General features: G+C 46.9%; 1 protein-coding gene across 1 annotated transcript in view; it reads left to right on the top strand.

The window, feature by feature from the left end:
* Positions 1-23336, top strand: part of LOC144683652 (myosin-binding protein H-like) — a 78749-nt gene extending 55413 nt beyond the window's left edge. The window contains exons 10-11 of the mRNA XM_078546901.1: positions 15287-15340; positions 23072-23336. Of these exons, the coding sequence (XP_078403027.1) occupies positions 15287-15306 (20 nt within the window). The 3' untranslated portion in view covers positions 15307-15340; positions 23072-23336. The remainder of the gene's footprint in view (positions 1-15286; positions 15341-23071) is intronic.
* Positions 23337-26281: the final 2945 nt, after the last annotated feature.

The following is a 26281-nucleotide window of genomic DNA, read 5'->3' as shown; positions in this document are numbered from 1 at the left end:
AGACAAAAGTCTTGGATATGTTGGTTCTCTCTAGTGCATTTTCAAAGGCCCAGACTAGTTGTGGATTGATTCCTTTTGATTTTGTGGCTCCCTGTGCACATTCTATGACCTCACTCTTAGCTTAACGCAGGAACCTAACAACCTGTTTGGATTTTCCAATCTCTACAGAGGAAAGAGTAGAAATACCGTCATTATAGCAGACACCATAGTTCATGGAGCAGACCAGCAGTTCTGTAAATGTCATTGTGAATCCTGCATGGTGTGTTGCCAGAGTAAAGGACCTTATTGAGTTCCAACAGTTAGATTTTCAGCAGCTAGAGAGAAAGTTAAAAAGTTAAACCCCAAATGTCATTGTTGGTTGTCTCTTGATTTGAGGATGACATCTACTCAGGGTCACAGGTTTGTGCCATGGGTCTTCAAAGACTGAACAGGCCGATTCTCAGACAGCAGATGTTTGAACACATGGGGCTGGATGTCCCATGAGGTAGTGGGACCCAGAGTGCAGGATCTGTGTCCCTTTTTTCCCTTCACTGCCATCACTCTGCCTCATTATTAAGACGTTGGGACTCAGAGTGTGATGCGACTTGTTGGACAAGTTGTCACCGTTCTGGGTGATTGGTAGCAAGCTCTTCCCAGTCATTAATGTCAATGCAGCTGCACTTCAAGGAGAGCTTCAGAGAGTCTTCGAAGAGATTTCTTTGTCTTCCCTGAAAAATTGGTCATTTGAGAGTTGAGAAAACAGGACCTGGCTGGGGAGATGCTTTCCAACCATCTGGATACAGTGTCCAGTCCATCAAAATTGATTTTGCAGGAGCTTTGCCTAAATGCTTGTGGATCTGGCTTCAAGAAGAACACCAGCATTTGTTCGATGGTCCTCCCATTGAAGGGGAGCATATGGTCGAGGCATTGCTGAGGCAATTTCTCTGGCAGTCTTATGTGTTGCAGATCTCGGGCTGCGGTGATGCCAACTGCTCTGTACACTAGGATGTTTGTTAACTTGTGGAGGTTTTTGTTGTCAAACACTCACTACGTACACTAGAAGGCCAAACGAGTCTAGCTGGTCCAATGTTAGATCTCCTTGTCAATGGTGGGCTTTTGAGAGACGTGGTTGCCAAGGTGTGGGAAGTGCTCAGCATATTCCAGAGTCTCTCCTTCAACATTTATGGCTGGTCAGCAGTGGGATGATTTGAGTTTTGTTTTGGCAACATTCAAGGACAGGCCAAGATTCCTGTATGTAGAATTGAAGAGACCAAGACTGGCTTGCAAATCTGGAGCAGAGTGAGCAATAACACTGCAGCCGCCCACAAGCTATAGATCGTGTCTGGCTACAGTGGTCAGTTTATTTTCGCACGGAGGCAAATGATATTAAAGAGGTTTTCATCTAGGCAGTATTTAACATTTACACCAGAGGTCTGTTGACCTTTGATAAGATGAATAGCTGCTGTCAGGTAAATTGTAAATAGAATGTGGGCTATCACAAAGCCCTGCTTGACCCCAATCCGGATTTTGAAGGCATCTGTTTCCGATCTCCCAATCGAGCAGTGCAGACATATCTGCGTGAAGCAATTGCAGGATTCTGATGTTCTTGGACATCCAAATCTCAGGAGCACAATCCAGAGCCTCGCGATTTTACAGAGCCAAATGCTGTGGGTGAATGTAATGAAGAGTTCCTAGTGTTGTTCTTGACACTTTTCTTGGATTTGTCTGGCAACAAAGACCATGTCAGAGGTGCCTCTGGAAGATCTAAAGCCACACATGTCTCTGGGACGATTTCCTCAGCCACAGGAAGTAAGTAATTCAGGAGAATGTGTAAGGATTTTCCCTGCTCTGAACAAGAGGGAAATACCTCGATAGTTTCTGCAGCATCATTTATCTCCCTTCTTGAAGGTAGTCATGATTATCGCAATCTGAAGCCAGGATGGTGGGGGAGGAGTTCTTTTTCCTCCCAAATCGATAGGATGAGTGCATGGAGTCTTGATGTGAGCATAGGCCCGCCAGCTTTGCAGACCTCAGCTGGAAAACCATTGGGATCACAGGCTTTGTTGTTTTCCGTCCATTTGATTGCTTGTTCCAACCCTCCCATCGATGATGATCCATGGATGGGTGCATGGATTCTACCACAGGGTAGTGGAGGGTAGCTTGGAGATTATCAGCTGTCACTATAGATTTACAGTTGAGGGGTTGTTGAAAATGTTCTTTCCTGCATTGATGGGTGACATTGTCACCTTTAAGAAGAGAAACACCATTCTGTGAGCGAAGGGGATTTTGTTCATTTGACCTTGGTCTATAAATGGCCGTATGGCTTCAGAACAGCTTTGCATGTCATGACGGTCAGCATGTTGCTGGATATCTTATGCTTTCTTTTCCCACCACAGGTCCTTTATCTTCCAGATTTGTCATTCGCTGTCAGCCTTGAGCTGTTGGAATGTTGCCTCCATGACTTGCAACCCTGGGTTATTTGGCCAGGCAATGAAGGCTACTCGTTTCTGTTTCAGGCATTCACATATTTCGTCAAACCCATATTGGTGATGACGATGGTCTGGGCACAGGAGTTTAGAGTAGCTGACTTTATTTGATCCCACTTTTCTGGAATTGAGTTAGATGAGTGAAGATTTTCAAGATTGATTGTGAGCTGTATTTGGAATTCCTCTCTTCAGTCGGGCTGCTTTAGGGCTGAGACACTGATGTTCTGCCTCTTGGACTTTTGGGCCCTGTGATGTCCTGGCGCTATCTGGATGATCATCTCCAATCAAATAAGTTGATGACCTGTCCAGTAGACATCAATCCCTCAGATGGATCGAATGATACAAACATCACTTAGATCTTTGACCCAAACAATCACATAATCCAGGAGGTGCCAATGCTTTGACCAAGGATGCCTTCATGTGGGTTTGCACTTGACCTTCTGGTGGAAGAGAGTGTTTATTATAATGAGAGCTACTGACCACACTTTAGAACCATAGAAAAGTTACAGCACAGAAGGTGGCCATTCGGCCCATCTTGTCCATGCCAGCCCAAGGACATCCAGGTGCCCTTTCTAATCCCATCTTCCTGCACCCGGCCCATAGCCCTGCAGCCTACAGCACTTAAGGTGCAGATCCAGGTACTTTTTAAAAGAGTTTAGAGTTTCTGCCTCTACCACCAACTTGGGCAGCGAATTCCAGACACCCACTACCCTCTGCGTAAAAAGTTCTTCCTCATGTCCCCCCTACACCTACTGCCACTTATCTTGAATCTATGTCCCCTGGTTCTAGAATTCTCCACCAAGGGAAACAATTTTATCCTGCCCACTCTATCTATTCCCCTCAGAATTTTGTACACCTCAATCAAGTCACCTCTCAGCCTTCTTTGTTCTGAGGAAAATAACCCCAACCTATCCAATCTCTCCTCATAGCTACACTTTTCTAACCCTGGCAACATTCTTGTAAACCTCCTCTGCACTCTCTCCAGAGCTATTGTGTCCTTCCTGTGATGTGGTGACCAGAACTGCACACAATACTCCAGTTGTGGCCTCGCCAGTGTTTTATACAATTCCAACATTATATCCTTACTTTTATATTTACTTTGGCATCCTTTGGCTTACTTTGTCAGCAGGAGGATGCCATTTGCCTTTCCCACCCTGTTTTTCCCAGTGGTTCCTCTCCAGATATGGGAATCACGGCCAACCTTGGCACTAAAGTTCCCCAGAAGGATGACCTTTTCTTTTGGGATAGCGGTAACGGCCTCATCAAGGTCAGAATAGAACTTTTCCTTAAAATCTTCATCAGAATCGAGGGTCAGGGCACGAGCGCTGATGACTATGGCGTATTGATTCTGCCTGAGCTGTAGGTAAAATGTCATGACCCTTCCATTTGTACAATTGGGCAGTTCTAGCAGTGCATCCAAGATCCTATTCCGTATGGCAAAGCCAACTCTGTGGACACGAGGGGCACTGTCAGCTTTTTCTTTCCTGTTGGAGGTTTATCCCATGCTTGTTCCTTCCTGGGGCCCTCCCCAGGAAGGCGGGTCTCACTGTGGGCGGCCATGTCAATTTGGAGTTTTGATAGTTCACGTGATCTGATTATTCTTTCTGGACGGTCACTGTCGAGATTATCCATGCTTGTTCTAACATCCTGAGTTGCAAAATTTAAAGTTTTCTTTCTTTGACCACGGAAATGGTGATTCCGCAGTTTTTAGGGCATCTTTTCTAACTGCCGACGCCCCCCCACCCACCTCCACCCCCCTCCCTCTGTCATACCACAGGTGTGCAATGTGCAGGTTCCCCAGGTTCACAGCCCTGTCCCCATCACCAATTCTCCATCGCTACAGGATTGCAAATGGACTCTGGTAGACGCCGGCGCGTGACTTTGTTTAACTTGGGGACCTTCGGGCACCATCATTGTCCACAGGACCTTGACGGGTTGGTGGTCAGATTTCATTGACACGTTGAGCCACAATGACTGGGACCACCTTGCTTCTGCAGCCTTCTTCCAGCTTCCTAGTCGTGAGACGCACAGTCTTCCTTCGCCTACAGTGCTGTTGAGGACTTTTTGGACCCCACTTTGTCTGACACCTCCCCCAACCTTGCCGCCATTGGTGACCCTACCAGGAGCTCCCGACAGCATCGCTAAAGATCGGAGCGCATAAGTCTCTCCACCACTTCAAGGTGGCAAAACACGGAGGGACCTCGAAGGTAGTAATCTCTGGATATCCTGGTCCCCTAGTCTACAAATAGAGAGAGTAGAAATAAGAATGGTGCAGGAGGGAGGGTTTAGATTCTTTGGGGCTTTGGGACTAGTTCTGGGCAGGCATCACCTATTCAAAAGGGATTGGTCACACCTCAGCAGGACTGGGGAAATAGATAAGAGTCAGTGCTGTTTGGAAGGGAGTTCCAGCATTTTGACCCAGTGACAGTGAAGGAACAGCGATATATTTCCAAGTCAGGATAGTGAGTAGCTTGGTGGGGAATTTCCAGGTGGTGGTGTTCCAAAGAAAATATAGAAACATAACAGTCCTCACGGGGAGGTTTACAAATGTGGTTGGGGAGGGTTCAAACTAAATTGCCGGGGCATGGGCATCAGCATACAGAAGTGTAAAAGAGGAATAAGGTACATAAAGTGAGAGTTGGGCAGTACTGGACAAGGCAGTAGTATCATATTAGATAGGAGCAGATTAAGAAGGATCCCGAGGGATACAGAGACAGATATACAATACATATAGGTAAACACACAAAGTATGGTGAATAAGGTTGGTGAGCTACAAGCACAAATAGCCATGTGAGAATATGTTGAAGTGTCAGTAACAGAAATGTGGCTTAAAAATGGTGAGGACTGTGTGCTTAATATTCAAAGACATAAGGTGTTCAGAAGAGACATTGATGGAAAACAGGGAGTTAGGGTAACAATATTGATGAGGGAAGACATTGGGAATAATTTTCCCCCCATCAGGGGGGGATGTGCAGGAGCGGGCGTGGGCAGGCACGCCTCTGATCCGGGCGTGCCGCCATTTTACGTGGGCGGGCCAATTAAGGCCCACCCAGCGTGATGTCCGCCAGGGAGCGCTATGCGCTCCCCATGAGGGCGGGGGGGTGATTCCTCAGTGTTGCCTCGGGAAGATCAGCTCGGAATTAAAACTTTGAAGGTAAAAATGTTGAAAAAATTTCCCTGACATGTCCCCTCATGAGACACTGTCACATGAGTTGGGACATGTTCATCACTTTAACTCAAACATTTATTAAGTTTTTAAAAACTTTCATGAAACCTCATCCCGCCTGTGGATGAGGTTTCATGCTTTTTCTGAAGCCCGCCAGGGCTCCTGGCCTGCCCGCCAACCTTAAGGTTGGACGGGCAGGTCCATTAATTAGGTTAACGACTTTTTAAATGGCCTCAATAGGCCGTTGACAGGTCAGCGGGCGTGCAGCTGATTCGGCTGCGTCCCCGCCGACCTGAAAATGGAGGTGACGCAGGGTGACATCGGGAGTTATGTCCGACATCATCCTGCGTCATTTTACATGTCAGCGAGTGGTCCCCGCCCCCCTGCTCGCCGACCTAAAGATCCTGCCCATTGTAGCGTTGGAAAGAAGGGATGTCCTTGAGGGGCCAAGGACAGAATCCATTTAGTTAGAGCTGAGAAGCAGAAAGGTATGATCACATAACTGAGGGTATTCTTTAGGCCTCCAGATAGTGAGAGAGAGAGGAGCAAATCTACAGGGAAATCACAGGCACAAAAACAAAAATAGCTGGAAAAACTCAACAGGTCTGATAGCACCTGTGGAGACGAACACAGATAACGTTTCGAGTCCGGATGACTCTTCATCAGAACTGATGAAGTTCTGATGAAGAGTCATCCGGACTCGAAACGTTAACTGTGCTCCTCTCCGCAGATGCTGTCAGACCTGCTGAGTTTTTCCAGCTATTTTTGTTTTTGTTTCAGATTTCCAGCATCCGCAGTATTTTGCTTTTATTTTAGGGAAATCACAGAGATGTGCAAGAACTATAGAGTAGTGATATAGGGGAACTTTCATTCATTAAATATTGATTGGGATAATGTTAGAGTAAAGAGTAAGGAGGGGGAGGAATTTCTGAAATGTATGTTCTCAATCCAACTAGGAAGGAGGCATTGCAGGATCTGGTGCTGGGGAATGAGGAAGGCCAAGTGGATCAAGTGTTTGGGGGAACACTTAGGTAAGAGTGATCATTGTATCATAAGGTTTAGCTTAGCAATGGAGCAGAGCAAGGAACAGTATGAAGTAGAACTTCTAAATTGGAAGAAGGGTGACTTCAATGGGCTGAGAGGCAAATTAGCCAGGGTTAAAATGGAACCAAAGACTGACAAGAAAAATTGAAACCAAGAGTGATCTTTAAGGAGGAGATGTTCCAGGCTAGGTATATTCTAACAAGAGTGAAAACCAAGGGGACCAAAGCCAAGGCTCCTTGGTAACAAGGGACATTGAGAATATGATAAACCAAAAAGAAATGATATATGATGCATGTCAGGTGAATTCTTTAAGAGAGAACCATACAGTAAGTTGAGAGGGGAAGTGAAGAGGGAACTAAGACTGGCAAGGAAAGATTATGAGAATAGGTTAGGCAACATAAAAGAGAATGCAAAAATCTTCTACTGGCATGTAAATGTGGGGGAATCTACAGAGGAACAGTGGGGGGTGTTCAAAAAGGAAATGGGGAGGGTACAGGCTCAACATGTTCCATCTAGGGTGATAGGAAGGAGTAACAGGTCCAGAGAACCATGGATGACCAGAGATATTCAGGTTACGATGAGAAGGAAAAGAGAGGCTTTTAGCAGGTACAATGGAAGCAAATCAGCAGAGGCATTAGTGGAGTACAGAAAGTGCACGGTGGAGCTTAAGAAAGCAATTAGGAGAGCAAAGAGGGGATATGAGAAAGCTCTGGCTGGTAAAAGTAGGGAAAATTCCAAGATATTCTATAAGTATATCAATTGGAAGAGGATAACCAGGGAAAGAGTAGGGCCCATAAGGGACCAAGGGGGCAATCTATGGGTGGAGCCAGAGGACATCGCGAGAGTGTTGAATGAATACTTCACGTCCGTCTTCACCCAAGAGAATGAGGATGAAGGTATCGAACTCAGGGAGAGAGACTGCGAGGCTCTTAAGCAAATTGATATAGGGAGTGACAAGGTATTGGAGGTGTTAGCAGGCTTAAAAGTGGACAGATCTCCAGGTCCAGATGATTTGTGTCCCAGACTGCTGAGGGAGGCAAGGGAGGAGATCGCAGGGGCTCTGACCCTTATTTTTAATTTCTCTCTGGCAACGGGGGAGGTGCCAGAGGACTGGAGAACAGCTAATGTGGTTCCACTATTTAAGAAGGGTTGTAGAGATAAGCCAGGGAATTACAGGCCAGTGAGTCTCACGTCAGTGGTAGGGAAACTATTGGAAAGTTCTGAAGGAGAGAATCTTCACTTGGAGAGGCAAGGTTTGATTAGGGATAATCAGCATGGCTTTGTCAGAGGGAGGTCATGCCTAACAAATTTGATTGAATTTTTTGAGGAGGTGACCAGATGTGTAGATGAGGGTAGTACAGTTGATGTAGTTTATGTGGATTTCAGCAAAGCCTTTGACAAGGTCCCACATGGGAGACTTATAAAGAAGGCAAATGCACATGGGATACAGGGTAATTTGATAAGGTGGATTCAAAATTGGCTTCGTTGTAGGAGGCAGAGGGTGATGACAGAAGGATGCTTTAGTGACTGGAAGCCAGCGTCCAATGGTGTACCACAGGGATCTGTGCTCGGTCCCCTATTATTTGTCATTTATATAAACAACATAGATGACTATGTGGAGGGTAGGATTAGTAAGTTTGCAGATGACACAATGATTGGCCAGATGGTTAACAGTGAGGTTGAGTGTCTTGGGCTACAGGAAGATAAAGACGGGATGGTCAAATGGGCAGATAAGTGGCAGATGGAATTTAACCCTAGAAAGTGTGAGGTGATACACTTTGGAAGGAGTAATTTGATAAGGAAGTATTCAATGAATGGCATGGCACTAGGAAGTTCTGAGGAACAAAGGGACCTTGGCTTGTGTGTCCATAGATCTCTGAAGGCTGAGGGGCATGTTAGTGGGGTGGTGAAAAATGCATTTGGGACACTTGCCTTTATTGTTCGAGACATAGATTACAAAAGTAGGGAGGTCATGTTGGAGTTGTCTCGAATCTTGGTGAGGCCACAGCTGGAGTACGGTGTGCAGTTCTGGTTGCCACATTATAGGAAGGATGTGATTGCACTGGATGGGGTGCAGAGGAGATTCACCAGGATGTTGCCTGGGATGAAACATTTAAGTTATGAAGAGAGGTTGGATAGACTTGGCTTGTTTTCGTTGGAGCAGAGAAGACTGAGGGGTGACCTGATCGAGGTGTACAAGATTATGAGGGGCATGGACAGGGTGGATAGGGAGCAACTGTTCCCCTTAGTTGAAGGGTCAGTCACATGTGATTGCGTTTTGTCTCCCAGCTTTTCATGAAGTAAAGAGCTTTGCAGTTCAACACAAACAACTCCTTCACAAGAACCATAGGGGTCAGGTGATTTATTGGAAAAGGCCTGCTTGTTTACAGTTCCAAGGTGGACTTATGACCTTCTTGAAAAAAAATCCCTGGTTAGCGTCCAGATGTCCAGGGGCAGAATTTTATGTCCCATGGGCAGGTGCGTGCCTGACCCGATCGGGCGTAACATAGCGCGTGATGACGTCGGGCGAATGTCCACTGTCATCGCCTAGTTGCGCGATATTTTACTCGGCAGACACAAGCGGGTGCCAGAGCCACGTATGCCATTAATTAACAGGCCACTTAAGGCCAGTAACAGTCCAATTGATGGCAATTTTTTGTTGCCCGTGCGATTTCACGCTCGTCGTACAGGTAAAACGGGCAGGTGGGCAGCCGACATTGTCAAAAACCTCAACCAGGGGCGGGATAAAACGGGTCAGCAGCATTGCCAGTGAGAGTAGTGAGAAGTTTGGAGATAGTTTGCTGCTGGTCACTTATTGGTACTTGGCAGCTTCATCTCTGTTCAGGGTTTCATTCTTAGTATTTCCAATGCACCCGTGTGTGCCACACCACGTCATGGCTGCTCACCTAGGCTGCCACCTCCTCCCATGCCCTCTTGGTGAGGTGCGGTGGCCTCCTCCTCCCATCTCTGGGGACAAGGGTTTCCCTCCTGGCAGCCACCTCCTCCAGGAGGGCAGCAAGGCACTCATCAGAAAAGAGGTGGGGGGGGGGGGGGGGGGGGGGCATCGCAGGCGGCAGGCCATTTCCCGGCCCCTCCCAGGCCCGCCAACCACATCCGCCTGGCGACATCAAAATCCTTCACGCCAAATCCTTCCATTTTGTAAAAGAAAACATCAGTCTTGAGGGACATGATTCTAACGCCTTGTAGATGGTGGACAGGCTTTTGGGAGTCAGGAGGTGAGTCATGTGCTGCAGGATTCCGCACTCCTGACCTGCTCTTGTAGCCACAAGATTAATTTTTACTTATGTGAAGTAACAGATAATGTTGATGAGGGGAATGCGGTGGATGTTGTCTATATGGCATTTAAGGAAGTGTTTGACAAAGTACCACTTAAAAGATTGGTTAACAAAACTGAGGCTCATGGCATAGGAGGATCAGTGTCATCTTGGATAAAAACAATTAGCTTAAGGAAAGAAAACAGTGAATCATGGTAAACGGTTATTTTTCAGACTGGAGGATGCTCTGTGGGTTTTGCAAATGGGACCTTGGATTTTGTAAATAGGTCTTTGTCGGCAACATTCATGGACAGGCCAAGTGTCTTGTATGCAGAATTGAAGAGACCAAGAATGGCTTGCAAATCTGGTGCAGAGTGGGCAACAACACTGCCGTCATCTGCAAACTGTAGATCATGTGTATCTAAGGTTATGTTTAGTTTTGGCACGGAGGGGACTGACATTGAAGAATTTTCCATCTAGGCAGTATTTAATACGCACACCAGAGAGCAGTTGATCTTTGATGAGGTGATGTCAGGTAGGTTGTAAATAGTATGGGAGCTATCACGCAACCTTGCTTGACACCGGAAGGAGCTGTTTCAGATCTCTCACGCACTGCAGTTGCTGACATAGCATCAGGAAGCAGCTGCTGGATTCTGATGAAGATTTTTGGATGTCCAAATCTTTGGAGCAAAACCCACAGAGCATCGCAACTTACTGAGTCAAATGCTTTGGTCAGGTCAATGAATGCAATAAAGAGTTCCTGGCCTTGTTCTCGACATTTGTCTTGGATTTGTCAAGTCCTGTTTTCTCAACTCTCAAATAGCCAGAGTTCCAGAGAGGACAAAGAAAACGCTACAGGGATTCTCTGACGCTCTCCTTGAAGTGCGGCAGCATTGGCATTAATGACTGGGAGGAGCTTGCTACCCATCATTCAAAGTGATGACAACTTGTTCATCAAGTTGCATCATGCTTTGAGTCTGGATGTCTTAATGATGAGGCAGAACCGCTGCAGAAAACAAAAGAAAAGGAAGCAAATCCTGTACTCCAGATCTCACTACCACGTGGGATGTCCCGCCCTAGGTGCTCAAAGATGTGTGGGTCAAGAATCGGCCTGTTCAGTCACATGAAGACCCATGGCAGAAACCTGTGACCCTGAGTTGACAGTATCCTCGAATGAAGGGACAGCCGACAATGATGATGATGATTCAGTACAAAAGCAGGGAATTTATGATGAACTTTTATAAATCTCTGCTTTGGTCACAACTCGAGTATTGCACCCAGCTCTGATGACCAGACTTTAGGAAGGATGTGAGGGTCCTTGAGAAGGTGCAGAGGAGATTTACCAAAATGGTTCCAGGGTTGAGAGACTTTAGTTACAAGGTGAGAGTGGAGAAACTGGGATTGTTCTCCTTGGAGCCAAGGAGATTGAGGAGAAATTTAATAGAGGTGGACAAGACCATGACAAGTTTAGGTAAGGTAGATAAACAAAAACAATTCCCATTAGCTGATGGTACAAGGACCAGAAGAGACAAATTTAAGGTTTTGGGCAGGAGTTGCCGGGTGAATTTGAGGGAGAACTGTTTTACACAGTGAGTGGTAATAACCTGGGACACACTGCCGACAAAGGTGGTGGAAGAGATGGTGAGTGATTTCAAAAAGAAGATGGATGGGCCCTTGAGTGAAATAAACTTGCAGGGTTTAGGAGATACAGCAGGAGAATAGAACTGACTAGATTGCTTTACAGAGTACTGGCATGGACTTGAACAGGATGACATCCTGTGCTGTAATGACTCTAGGAGAACATAGATCTCACAATGGATAGGCTCACCAAAAAATGTTTTGCCACAAGAAGTGCTTGAAACAGAGACTATTCAGAGGGGTACCTTCAAAGAAGAGATGGTTCATGCATAGTCAGGGTATATTCCCTCAAAAGGGAAAGGTAGGGTAAAAAATCCAGAGCAACCTGGATGACAACAGTGATAGAAATGAGATAAAGAAGAAAAAGTGTGCCTATGACAGATGTCAGGTAGAAAATATAATTGAGAACCAGGCTGAATATAAAAGGTTCAGAGGGGAGGTGAAAAAGCAAATAAGAGATGCAAAGTGGGAGTATGAAAAGAGACTGGCAGCTAACATAAAAGGGAATCCCAAAGTCTTCTATAGGGGTAAATATAGCAAAAGGGTGGTAAAAGGAGGAATAGAGCCAATTAAGGGCCAAAAAGGGGATTTACAGGTGGAGACAGTGGGCACAGCTGAGGGATTAAATAAATAATTTGCATTTGTTTTTACCAAGAAAGAAGGTGCTACCCAGGTAATGGTGAAAGAGGAGCTAATTCAGGCACTAGAGGGTTTACAATTGATAAGGAGGAAGTATTTGATAGGCTACCTGTACATTGATAAGGCACCGGGACCAGATGAGATGCATCCAAGGGTACCAAGGGAAGTGAGGGTGGAAATTGCAGAGGCACTGGCCATAATTTTCTAGTCTTCCTTAGGCACAGGGATGGTGCCAGAGGGCTGGAGAATTGTAAATGTTCAAAATATTCATAAACCTTTGTTCAAAAAAGGTCTAAAGATAAGCCCAGCAATTACAGGCCAGTCAGTTTCACTTCGGCAGTGGGGAAACTTTTAGAAACAATAATTTTGGAAAAAATTAATAGCCACATGGACAAATTTGGGTTAATTAAGGAAAGCCAGTATGGATTTCATAAAGGAAAATCATATTTAACTAGCTTGGAGTTTTTTGAAGAGGTAACAGAGAGGGTTGGTAAGGGTGATGCTGTTGATGTGGTGTAAATGGACTTCCAAATAAAGGGACTTGGACAAGTTGGTGGAATGGGCAGAGAGGTGGCAGACAAAATTCAATGCAGAGAAATGTGAAGTGATTGATTTTGAGAGGAAGAACATGGAGAGACAATATAAAATAAAGGGTACAATTCTAAAGGGCATGCAGGAGCGGAGGGACCAAGGTGTGTATGTACATAAGTCATTGAAGGTGACAGCGCAATTAAATAAGCATACAGTATCCCAGGCTTTATTAATCAGGGTATGGAGTACAAGAGCAAGGAGGTTATGTTGAACTTGTGTAAGATACTATCTGGCCTCAGCTGGAGTATCATGTCCAGTTTTGTACACTGCACTTTCGGAAGGATGTGAAGGCATTAGAGAGAGTGCTGAAAAAATTCACGAGAATGGTTCCAGGGATGAGGAACTTCAGCTATGAAGATAGATTGTTGAAGCTGCGAATGTTTTCCTCAGAAAAGAGAAGGCGGAGAGGCAATTTGATAGAGATATTCAAAATTACAAGGGGCCTGGACAGAGTAGGTAGGGAGAAACAGTTCCCACTCATGAAAGGATCAAGAACGAGAGGGCACAGATTTAAAGCAATTGGCAAAAGAAGCAAAAGCGATTTGAGAAAAAACTTTTTCAGACAGCAGGTGGTTCGGGTTTGGAATGCACTGCCTGACAGCGTGGTGGAAGCAGGCTCAATCACAGCATTCAAAAGGGAATTAGACTGTTATCTGAAAAGAAAGTATGTGCAGTATTAAGGGGAGAATGGCACTAAGTGAATTGCTGATTTGGAGAGCTGATGCAGAGACAATGGGCTGAATGGCCTCCTTCTGCACTTTAGACAATTCTGTGATCCCAACACCCTCCCCACCTTAATCAGACAACATTCAAATTGGCAGATACTGTAGCAAGGTGGCACTTTCAACATCATACCACAGGGAAAGTGACCTTCCACAAACATCCTGTGGAGAAGTTTACCAAGTGAATAAGCATTTTTACAAGTGAGTTTACAGCTCTTCATAACTCAACCTGTCAGTTAACAGGATCAGAATGTCCCTATTGGCAGAAGCAGACCTTGGGAGTATGATAATGAAGAGCATGAATTCTGATGCCCTAAATACCAGTCATTTCTCTTTGAATCTGGGTGCTGTGCCAGTGCTGAATTGTTTACTGTGCAGAGACATTTACCACAAGACCATGCTCAGGGGCAGCTGGTTCTGTTCCAGCTCTGTACTAAAATAATCCCAGAACCTCAGCCAAATCCCATCGGGAATGTACTGAGAGGAATTAGCAGCCCATTAGAAGCTGCTATCTGACCTGGAAACTGCTACTTTGGTTTGTACATTGCATGAGCTGCGATGCCAGGTTCAAACTTGCTCCCTCCGTAGAGCTCTGCCTCAGACTCTTTTTACCACACTGTGACTCCTCTCTCCCAACTACCCCAGCAAATCCTGTGCTTACACCTTGCCCCTGCCATACTTCAGTCACACGGTATAGGCCTAACCATTAACTCTCCCAAGCAGCCACTCAGCATTCCAGCACATTGTTAGACCTCAGGCAGTAGAGCACTGAGCTCGATTCTGAGCCTGATCCCGATTTGAATCCTGATCCCAACTTCATCCTGAAATTGAGCCTGATCCCGAGCTCAATTCAAAGCTCAGCTCTGAGCCCGATCCTGATTTCAGTCACAAGAGCCTGATCTTGAGCCTGGTGCAAAGTCAGATATTGGGCCCAATCCCTGGCACAAGCCCAATTCTAATTTTGATCCTGAGCCAAATCCAAGGCCTGATCTCAGTTCAGAGCCTAGGTCAACGTGGGATTAACTCTGATCAGAATCCACCTAACTAGTTCCTGTCCTTCACCTCTCCTGTCCAACCCCAGCACTGAGGTGCCAAGGTTAATTGCAATTCCCCTATTGGTGCTCTGGCATATCTTAGTCTACTCAACATCTGGGCCTTCCTGGCCTGTTCAGCTCACTTGTCCTTACCGAGCCAATTTACCAGCAGAATCACATGCTTTGGGTGGCCCTCATGTTGACACAACAACTCAAGAACTATTTGACCAGGTTCGTTGTTCAGTGTTCGAGCAGAGGTATAGTGTTGGGGCACAGTGCTGAATGTGAATAGTTCACGTCCTCAGAATTTCTCAAGTGCTTTACAACCAATGAAGTAGATTGAAGTGTAGCCACTTTAGTAATGAGGAGAAACATGACAGCCAATTTGTTCAAGCACCTCGCACAACACTAGTGTATTTTTGGTGTTGGTTGGGGGTTAGGTATTGGCCCAGGCACCAGGAAGAACTCCCTACTGTTTTTCGAATAAATCCATCTGACCATATGTCCACCTGAGAGGGCATATGGGACCTCAGTTTAACATCCCATCAGAAAGCTGGCACCTCTGACAGTGCAGCACTCCCTCAGTACTGCTCTAGAGTGTCAGCCTGGATTACGTGTCCCTCTGTCTCTTTCCCTATATGGCTCCCTCCTTTTATCCATTTCTCTCTCTCTTTCTTTCCATTCTGATTCTGTTGTTCTTTGCTCCCTCCAGCTGTCCCTGTACCCCAGTGAAGATTGGAACCATTGGAACAGCCCCTCTGGACAGGTGAGGCTTCAACATTTTCTACAATACTGAATCCTCCCCCAAATTCACTTTTGACACAATAAGTGTGGAGAAACAAACAGTCCCCAGGAATTTAATATTGGAAGAATTGACATTTATCTCTCACTTGATCACATCTCCAGGGTATCACACAGTACGTCATAACCAAAAGATTTATTTAAACTAAAGGCATTGCACGTGGTAGGAATGGCCATCCCAACAATCATTAAGGCAGTGATTGACCATAGGTCATTGAAGAGGCTGCATGGCATTTTGCCGCTGAGTGCAGCAATTACTGACCTCTCCGAGCAACAACCAGCTGAACAGCAGTCAGGAATTCATGGCTGAGGATTGTGAGCACTACTTAAAGCTATGCCCAGATTTCACCATTCACTTGCTGCTGGAGATCGACTGAAGAGGATATTTAAGACATTTCAGGAGACTTTCTGTGACACTTTGTCAAGACTTCACTGACATTCTATCAACATTTATTTGCAAATTTTCTAAGGACTTCAGCCAAATAGAGTGCATGCTGTGCTCCTCCACTTGTTGGAGGCCTTGCAGAAGTCACCAAAAAAAAGGGAATAGTTGATCGTGGGGATCTTGCTAGGAACCCCTTTATTCTACGGGAGGAATGGGAGGAGGGGATACAGCCAGGCTGGTCTGCACTAGCTGCTACAGGACACGGAGACAAGAGAGCTCCATTTATGGTGACTTGCCACATGCTCCCCAATCTCTACTATCAGACCTTCAAAACTTTGTAAAATTCCCCTCTGTCTCTATCAATCAGAACCTTTGACAGTCCATGTCTCTGTCATTCAATCTCTCTGTCAGAAGGAGGAGGGAGGGGACGAGGAAGGTAAGGGTCACTGGGAGATCACCAGAGAGTCCTGGGTGGATGGCCTACACCAAGGAGGAACCCAGGTCACCATCAAATTGAAGACCACTTCTGAGAGACATCTGCACCATCAGACATTGCAGCACTGCTACCGCACCTTCAAAATGGAGGGTCCATCACACAGTCCAGCATCTGCACTCAATCCTGTTAACCCTTTCCCCATACATATCACAATAAAAACCATTGATTGTACCCACTACCCAATTACCATCGTCACTCTCTATATACATACAAACTATGTAACAAAACATTTACAAACATTAAACTGTTCGGCCCACGCACTGACCCTTAGTGACTATCTAAAAGTGCTCTTGCCTAGTCCGGTGTTTCTACGAAGTGCAGCACCAGTCACAGCAGCAGCTCAGATGGGTGGCCTGCTGAGAATCTGAAGAGTCCTCCTCCTGGGATCTCCTCGAGAGGCCCTGGGCTGTGGTAGTCCCTTCTCAGACTGCACCAACATGGGCTTCAGCAGCCTGGTCACCCAGCTGACAAGCAATAGAGGGGGATGGAGGGGGTGGAGGGAGCAGGAATGCTGCCATCCTTAGAGGCCATGAGGTGCCAGCTCCATGATTCCCACACCATGACCTCGGGGCCTCTGTTCAGCCAGGCCCGTGATCTGCTGGAGGACAGATGTGTGGGAATTGGAGACACTCTTTCAGCCCCTTTGAATGGAGGATGCCAGCTGCAGCATGGTAGCTCCCTGAGCTTCTACTGCAGCTGCTCACCTATCCATGGAAGCTGCGTTGATTGGAAACTGTGACCTCAGTCATCAGATGCTGCACCATGTCGGGTTCACAGGTCACAGGCCGGACTCGAGCAGCCTCTCCTGCTTAAGAGGGGGGATTCCAGATCAGCCACAGGCCACGGAGGAGGCAGGTCCTCCATCCTCCTCGACCCGACCCTCCATCCTCCTCAACCCTCTATCCTCTGACTCAATCCTCCATCCTTCCTTGACACAACCCTCCATCCTCCTTGGCACGACCCTCCATCCTCCTCAACTATGCCCTCCATCTTCCTCGGCATCACCCTCCATCCTCCTTGACACAACCCTCCACCCTCTTCAACATCACCCTCCATCCTCCTCAACTAGACCCTCCTTCCTTGACATGACCCTCCTCCATCTTTCTTGTCCCACCCTCCATCTTCCTCGACACAACCCTCCATCCTCTTAAACATCACCCTCCATCCTCCTTGACACCACCCTCCATCCTCCTAAACTATACCCTCCTTCCTCAGCACAACCCTCCAACATCCTTCCATCCTCCTCAACATAACCCACCATCCACTTCGACATGACTCTCCATTCTAAACACATCCCTCTATCTTCAACTTGCCCCTCTATCCTCGACATGACCCTCCATTCTCGACGTGACCTGTCAGTTTTCAGACTCTCCACTGCAGCAAGCATTCAGTTTAAGGCACCTATCCCCACCTTCTTCTGAAGCTTGGTTCTGCGAGGTTCTCACCTGATTCCTCTACAGGACCACTATGATGCCTTGCCACCTGGTTAGATGGTTCCTGTGGTGTCCCTACTACTTTGTGTGGCTGCTGCCCACAAGGTGCATTCCACTGTGTGGACCCTGTTCTAAGCTAATCTCTAATTGTGTATGTTGCTCTCTGAGCTGGATCCTGTGGCAGTGGGAGTCATTGACACACCCTCCCTCCCCTCCTCTTCTTCCTCTGGTTGGGGTGGGGGGAGGGAGAGGTGAAGTGGCTGTTGCTCTTCCTGAACCTGTTTCACAGGACGAGGTGTATCTTCCTCCTGGGAAGGTGTGATGTGGACCCCCGGGTGGGGAGGGGGGAGGGGGGATGAGCAGGATTTAGGGTGAAACACATGTACCTCCTGAGGAGATGGAGTGTAATGAGACCATATGGAGCTTGGAAGTGAGGAGAGGTTGGGGCATTAGGGATCAGGAATAGTTGTGACTCTGTCAGGAAGCTCCAATGGCCTCATATCTTCAATGAGACGCCCCTGGCTCTGCCTGTGGCCACAGGGTCTCCAGCTACCCTCCTAATTGTGGCCAGCCCTACCCCCCACAAGACAGCTCCTGCTGCCACTCGTTATGTGCTATCTTTTCCTGGAAATGAAAGAGTGGTGATTGTAAATGAAGTTCTATGTTTGTGTGTGTGTGTCTGTGTTTTTTTTTGTGTGTCTGTGTGTGTGTTCTGCTTCATTTCTTTGAAGTCTGTGAGAGGTGCCTGAGGTGTGGAGATCCCTAATGCTCCAACATCTCATTTCCAAGCTCCATATGGTCTCATTTCACTCCATCTCCTCAGTGGGTACATGTGTTTCACCCTAAATGACTCTCACTGTCATAGGAATGCTTCTATTCGGAGAGAAACCAGCATATTTCTTCTCCATGATTCCCACACCAGTTCCTCGACCAGCATTCTCAAGGTGCCTTAAACCCAATGCTTGATGCAGTGGAGAGTCTGTCTGAAAACTGATAGGTTGTGTTGAGGATGGAGGGTGGTGTCAAGGATGGAGGGTCATGTTGAGGATAGAGGGGCAGGTCGAAGATAGAGGGATGTGTTGAGGATTTAAAGTGTGGTGACGGACTGGGAAGGATGCAGTATTGTATGATGTTTGAATGTCAGTATGTATTAAATGGGAGACCTGGGTGTGTGAATGTGAGGTTTCAATGATTGTTGTGATACAGTTAATGAGCAGTGTGATTGGAAGATGAGTTTTTACCTTAACCACTTGTTTCATTAACTTTCTTGTGCCACCAGAGCAATGTCCTGGGAACAGTGCTCCTGGCTATCACCTCTTCAGTGATATCTTCCCAGGTTGTCTGCACTAGTTCTGTCTATGCCCCGCCCATCGCCCCCACCCTCCCACCACCCCTCCCACCCACCCCCCAGCCTGGACATAGAGGATATCCATCCTCCTGTCTGCCTCCTCCACCAGGACCTCCTGTCCCACATCAAAGAACCTGAATGCCCTCTCTCTGCCCTGATACATCCTCCATCATTGATTATCAAGGATACTGAGGGAAGTGAGAGTGTAAATTGTCGAGGCACTGGCCATAATTTTCCAGACTTTCTTAGACTCAGGGGTGATGCCAGAGGACTGGAGAATTGCAAATGTTTGTTCAAAAAAAGGGTGTAAAGATAAGCCCAGCATCTACAGACCAATCAATTTAACTTAGTGGTGGGGAAATTTCTAGAAACAATAATTCGGGGCAAATTAATAGTCATATGGACAAATGTGGGTTAATTAAGGAAAGCCAGTATGGAATTCTTAAAGGAAAGTCATGTTTAATTAACTTGGTGTTTTTTGAGGAGGTAACAGAGAGGGTTGATAAGGGCAATGTTGTTGATGTGGTGTACATGGACTTCAAAAAGCCTTTTGACACAGTGCCTCACAACAGACTTGTGAACAAAGTTATAGCTCATGGAATAAAAAGGGCGGTAGCAACATGGACAGGAAATTGGCTTGAGTGACATGAAATAGAGGGTAGTGGTTAGTTCTGAAGAGTCATATTGGGCTCGAAACATTAACTCAAAACATTAACTCTGTTTCTCTTTCCACAGATGCTGCCAATCTTGCAGAGTTTTTTCTGCACTATCTGATTTTGTTTCACATCTCCACCATCTGCAGTATTTTGCTTTTATATTTGAGAGTAGTGGTTAATGGATGTTTTCTGGGCTGGAGAAAGGTTTGTAGTGGAGTTCCCAGGGGTCAGTGTTGGGACTCTTGCCTTTCCTGCTTTATGTTAATGACCTAGACCTTGGTGTAAAGGGCACAATTTCAAAATTTGTAGATGATATGAAACTTGGAAACATTGTGAACAGTGAGGAGGATCATGTAGAATTTCAATAAGACCTAGACAAGTTTGTGGAATGGGCAGACAATTGGCAGATGAAGTTCAATGCAGAGAAATGTGAAGTGATTCATTTTGGTAGGAAGAACATGGGCAGACAATGTAAAATAAAGAGTACAACTAAAGGGTGTGCAGGAGCAGAGGGACCTGGGTGCATATGTGCATAAGTCACTGAAGGTGGCAGGACAGGTAGAGAGCGCAGTTAATAAAGCATACAGTATCCTAGGCTTTATTAATAGGAGCATAGAGTAAAAGAGCAAGGAGGTTATGTTGAACTTGTATGAGGCACTAGTTTGACCTCAGCTGGAGTATTGCTTCTAGTTCTGGGCGCCACTTTTAGGAAAGATGTGAAGGCATTAGAGAGAATGCAGAAAAGATTCAGGAGTATGGCTCCTGGGATGAGGAACTTCAGTTATGAAGATAAATTGGAGAAGTTCAAACTGTTTTCCTTAGGGGAGAGAAGGCTGAGAGGAGATTTGATAGAAGTATTCAAAATCATGAGGGGCCTGGACAGAGTAGATGGAGAGAAACTGTTCCCACTGGTTAAAGGATTGAGAACGAGAGGGCACAGATTGAAAGTAATTGGCAAAAAAAAGTGATATGAGGAAAAGTGTTATGAGGAAAATACTTTTGCACACAGCAAGTGGTTAGGGTTTGGAATGCACTGCCTTAGAGTGTGGTGGAGGCAGGTTCGATTGAAGCATTCAAAAGGGAATTAGACTTATCTGAAAATTAAGAATGTGCAGGGTTACAGGGAGAAAACATTGGATTGGCCCAAAGGTGAATGGGATAAAGCAGCCACTTGATTGGCACCCCTTCCAAAAACATTCACTCCCTCCACCACCGACACACAGTAGCAGCAGTGTGTACCATCTACAAGATGCACTGCAGGAACTCACCAAGGCTCCTTGGACAGCACCTTCCAAACCCACGACCACTACCACCTAGAAGGACAAGGGCAGCAGATAGATGGGAACACCACCACCTGGAAGTTCCACTCCAAGTCACTCACCATCCTGACTTGGAAATATATCGGCCGTTCTTTCACTGTCACTGGGTCAAAATTCTGGAACTCCCTCCCTGACAGCACTGTGGGTGTACCTACACCACATGGACTGCAGCGGTTCAAGAAGGCAGCTCACTACCACCTTCTCAAGGGCAATTAGGGATGGACAATAAATACTGGCCCAGCCAGCGAAGCCCACATCCCGTGAATAAATTTTAAAGAAGCGAATTGCTCATTCAGAGAGCTGGTACAGACACAATGGGCCGAATGCTCTCCTTCTGCACTGAAACAATTCTGTGATTCTGATTCTCTCCCAGACAATAGTCTCCACACCTTCAGTGGAAGTGCATGTATGAAAGCTCCAAACTCAATTCCTTCAATTTCTTCTAATCAGTGCTTGAGTGCCAAATGTCCGGGTCTTTGTTTTAGATTCTCCAGGCATGTTCCTATCATGGCAAGAACCAATTTGCCCCAGAACTGTGGGCTATAACCAGACTTTTAAACAGATATGTCTTCTTAGCACAGCACCCATTTAGTACCTGTTTCACCTTTTCCCCAAAATCACCTCCAGTGTTCTGTATAAACAGGAGGAGCATTGCAATGTTCAGAATAAACAGGTGGACACTCCTGTGTCTTCTGTAAACAGACAAACCCTCCCCTATAAAGAGGTGGAGCATCACTATTTCCCCTATATATAGATGGATGGAACCCCATAAACATAGGTAGATCTTCACCCGGTTCCCCACGAAGTGGTGGATCACAGAATTGTCTGAAGCGTAGGAGGCCATTCGGCCCATTGCATCTGCACCAGCTCTCCCAATGAGCAATTCATCTTGTGCCATTCTCTTCCCTTCTCCACATAATCCTGCACATTCTTCCTTTCCAAATAGCAGTCTAATTCCCCTTTGAATGCTTCAATTGATCCTGTCTCCACCACACTCTCAGGCAGTGCATTCCAGACCCGAACGACTCGCTTTCTCATATTGTTTTTGCTTCTTTTGCCAATTACTTTAAATCTGTGCCCTCTCATTCTCGGTCCTTTCATGAGTGGGGACAGCTTTTCCCTAGCTACTCTGTTCAAGCCCCTCATGAATTTAAAAATCTCGATCATATTTCCTTTTAATCTTCTCTTCAAGAAAAACAGTCCCAACTTCTCCAATCTATCTTCATAACAGAAGTTCCACATCCCTGGAACCATTCTCCTGCATCTTTTCTGCATTCTCTCTAATGCCTTCACACCTTTCCTAAAATGCGGTGCCCAGAACTGGACACAATGCTCTAGTTGAGGCCGAACTAGTGTCTTATACAAGTTCAACATAACCTCCTCACTCTTGTACCCAATGCCCCTATTAATAAAGCCCAGGATACAGTATGCTTTATTAACCACTCTCTCAACCTGTCCTGTCACCTTCAATGATTTATGCACATAGACACCCAGGTCCCTGTGCTCCTGCACCCCCTTTACAGTTGTACTCTTTCTTTTATATTGTCTCTCCATGTTCTTCCTACCAAAATGAATCACTTCACATTTCTCTGCATTAAATTTCATCTGCTACCTGTCTGCCCATTCCACCAAGCTGTCTATGTCCTTTTGGATTTCTACACTCTCCTCCTCAGTTCATAATGATGCCTCACTATGTTGCCTACAGAAAGTTCCATTCTTATGTCTCTAATGAAGAGGTTCACCTCTCACTGTGCCCGTTATAAATAGATGTGCGAAAAGGCAAAATTTTCCCCTCTAACTGTCCTCCATGGTCCTCAGGCCCGGTTGTTCTGAGGGAATGGATTTAAAGGGACTCCACGTGAGTATGTGACAAACCTATACTCACAATCTTGCGCATCTCAACACCATCATAGCCTGCAGCTTTGTGATGCAGAAGGGGCCCCTTTAAGAAGAGAGCTAAGAGTGTGCAACCTGACCTGTGTTCGTTTCAGCTGGCTCATTGTAAGATTCCATCTCGATATGTTTAGGCCTGACCTGTATTTTTTTTTGTTCATCACAGATGCGTTTAACGTCATTGCCCTCCTGCCTCGTAGACTTGAAGGACAGACACCAGCTGTCCTGTGTGCTGAACTCAGCTGAAATTTAGTAACATTTATTGAAAGCTTTATGTATCTATGAATCCCACTGTAAGCCGCACAGCGGGTAAATTTTCCTTTCCTTCGTATGTCTCTTCCCCTGAAATAATAATATTTGAAATCATGTGTGACATTAGTAGAGGAGTGACATTGAGACTTGACACTGTGCAAATAAAAACTATACACAGGTCTGTACGTGTGGTTATTTCATTAAAAAAACTGCTCACAACACATATTTGGCAGAGGCTGGACAGTAAAGTAGGTCAGACAACAACAACTTGCATTTATATAACACCTTTAGCATAATAACATGTCCCAAAGAGCTTCACAGGGACAATTTTCACACCAAATTTGACGCTGAGCAACAGAAGTATTAGGGCAGATAACCAAAAGTTTGGTCAAAGAGGTAGGTTTTAAGGAGTGTCCTAAAGGAGTTGAGAACAGAAACGTAGAGAGGTTTAGGGAGGGAATTCAAGAGCTTAGGTCCTTGACACTGAAGACACGGCTGCCAGTGGTGAAACAAGGAAACAGGATTTTCAAGAAGCTGGAACTGGAGAAGCGCAGAGATCTCAGAGAGCTGTTGAGATGAAGGAGGTTCATTATTTATTTATTCATTCATAGGGTGTGCGCTTCGCTGGCTGGGCCAGCAGTTTTATTGTCCAACCCTAGTTGCCCTTGAGAAGCTGGTGATGAGTTGCCTTCTTGAACCACTGCAGTCCCTGTGGTGTAGGTACACCCACAGTGCTGTTAGAGAGGGAAATAAGGTTGGAAAAGATTATGCAATCAAGAATTGCAGAATTTAAAATTGAGGTAATGCTGAATTGGAAGCTAGTTTCGTTCAGTGATCACAGGGGCAATGGGTGAACAGAACTTGGAGTCATTTCATTCACACTCTGAGACTGTGTCCTGTGAAGAGTTGAAAAGTGAATAGTTCAGCCATGTTCAGCCAATGCAGAAATAGTGGGCCAGAGGGCCTGCCTCCACACTGTAACTTTTCAAAGTAAGACCACATCTGTACCCACACCCACACCCAGTCTGTATCCAGACCCAGACCCGGTCCATACCCACACCCTGACCAGGTCTGTACCCACATCCAGACCCGATCTGTACCCACACCCAGACCTGGTCTGAACCATACCCAGACCCGGTATGTACCCACACCTTGACCAAGTCTGTATTCACACACAGACCTGTCTGTACCCACGCCCTGACCAGGTCTGCACTCACACCCTGATCAGGTCTGTATCCACACCCAGACCCGGTCGATACCCACACCCAGAACCAGTCTGTACCCACACCCTGACCAGGTCTGTACTCACACCCTGACCAGGTCTGTACCCACGCCCACACCCAGTCTGTATCCACACCCAGAGCCGGTCCGTACCCACACCCTGACCAGATCTGTACTCACACCCTGACCAGGTCTGTACCCACACCCTGGCCAGGTCTGTACCCACACCCTGGCCAGGTCTGTACCCACAACCACACCCAGTCTGTATCCACACACAGAGCCGGTCCGTACCCACACCCACACCCACACCCAGACTGTATCCACACCCAGAGCCGGTCTGTACCACACCCTGACCAGATCTGCACTCACACCCTGACCAGGTCTGTACTCACACCCTGACCAGGTCTGTACCCACAACCACACCCAGTCTGTATCCACAGCCAGACCCGGTCCGTACCCACACCCTAACCAGATCTGTACTCACACCCTGACCAGGACTGTACTCACAACCTGACCAGGTCTGTACCCACACCCTGGCCAGGTCTGTACCCACACCCTGGCCAGGTCTGTACTCACACCTTGGCCAGGTCTGTACTCACACCCTGACCAGGCCTGTACCCACACCCTGACCAGGTCTGTACCCACACCCAGACCCGGTCCATATCCACACCCAGAACCAGTCTGTACCCACAACCTGATCAGATCTGTATCCACACCCAGAGCCGGTCCATACCAACACCCAGAACCAGTCTGTACCCACAACCTGACAAGTCAGTACTCACACCCTGACCAGGTCTGTACCTACACCCACACCCAGTCTGTATCCACTCCCAGACCTGGTCCATAGCCACACCCTGACCAGGTCTGTACTCACACCCTGACCAGGTCTGTACCCACACCCACACCCAGTCTGTATCCACACCCAGACCCGGTCCATACTCACACCCTGACCAGGCCTGTACCCACACCCTGACCAGGTCTGTACTCACACACTGACCAGGTCTGTACTCACACACTGACCAGGTCTGTACTCACACCCTGACCAGGCCTGTACTCACACCCTGACCAGGTCTGTACTCACACCCTGACCAGGTCTGTACCCACACCCTGACCAGGACTGTACTCACACCCTGACCAGGACTGTACCCACACCCAGACCCGATCCATACCCATGCCCTGACCAGGTCTGCACTCACACCCTGATGAGGTCTGTACTCACACCCTGACCAGGTATGTATCCACACCCAGACCCGGTTCGTACCCACATCCAGAACCCGTCTGTACCCACGCCCTGACCAGGTCGGTACCCACACCACGACCAGGTCTGTACTCACACCCTGACCAGGTGTGTACCCACACCCTGACCAGGTCTGTACCCACACCCTGACCAGGTCTGTACTCACACCCTGACCAGGTCTGTACCCACACCCTGACCAGGACTGCACTCACACCCTGACCAGGACTGTACTCACACCCTGACCAGGTCTGTACTCACACCCTGATCAGGTCTGTATCCACACCAAGATCCGGTCCATACCCACACTCAGACCCGGTCCATACCCACACCCAGAACCAATCTGTACCCACACCCTGACCAGTCTGTTCTCACACCCTGACCAGGTCTGTACCGACACCCACACCCAGTCTGTATCCACACCCAGACCTGGTCCATGCCCACACCCTAACCAGGTCTGCACTCACACCCTGACCAGGTCTGTACCCACACTCTGGCCAGCTCTGTACTCACACCCTGGTCTGGTCTGTATCCACACCAAGACCCGGTCGGTACCCACACCCTGAACCAGTCTGTACCTACACCCTGACCAGGTCTGTGCCCATACCCTGACCAAGTCTGTACTCACACCCTATCCAGGTCTGTACCCACACCCACACCCACACCCTG

This window comes from Cetorhinus maximus, chromosome 8 (genome assembly GCF_964194155.1).
Source record: "Cetorhinus maximus chromosome 8, sCetMax3.hap1.1, whole genome shotgun sequence".
NCBI lineage: Eukaryota > Metazoa > Chordata > Chondrichthyes > Lamniformes > Cetorhinidae > Cetorhinus > Cetorhinus maximus.
This window is presented reverse-complemented; position numbering and strand designations above follow the sequence as displayed.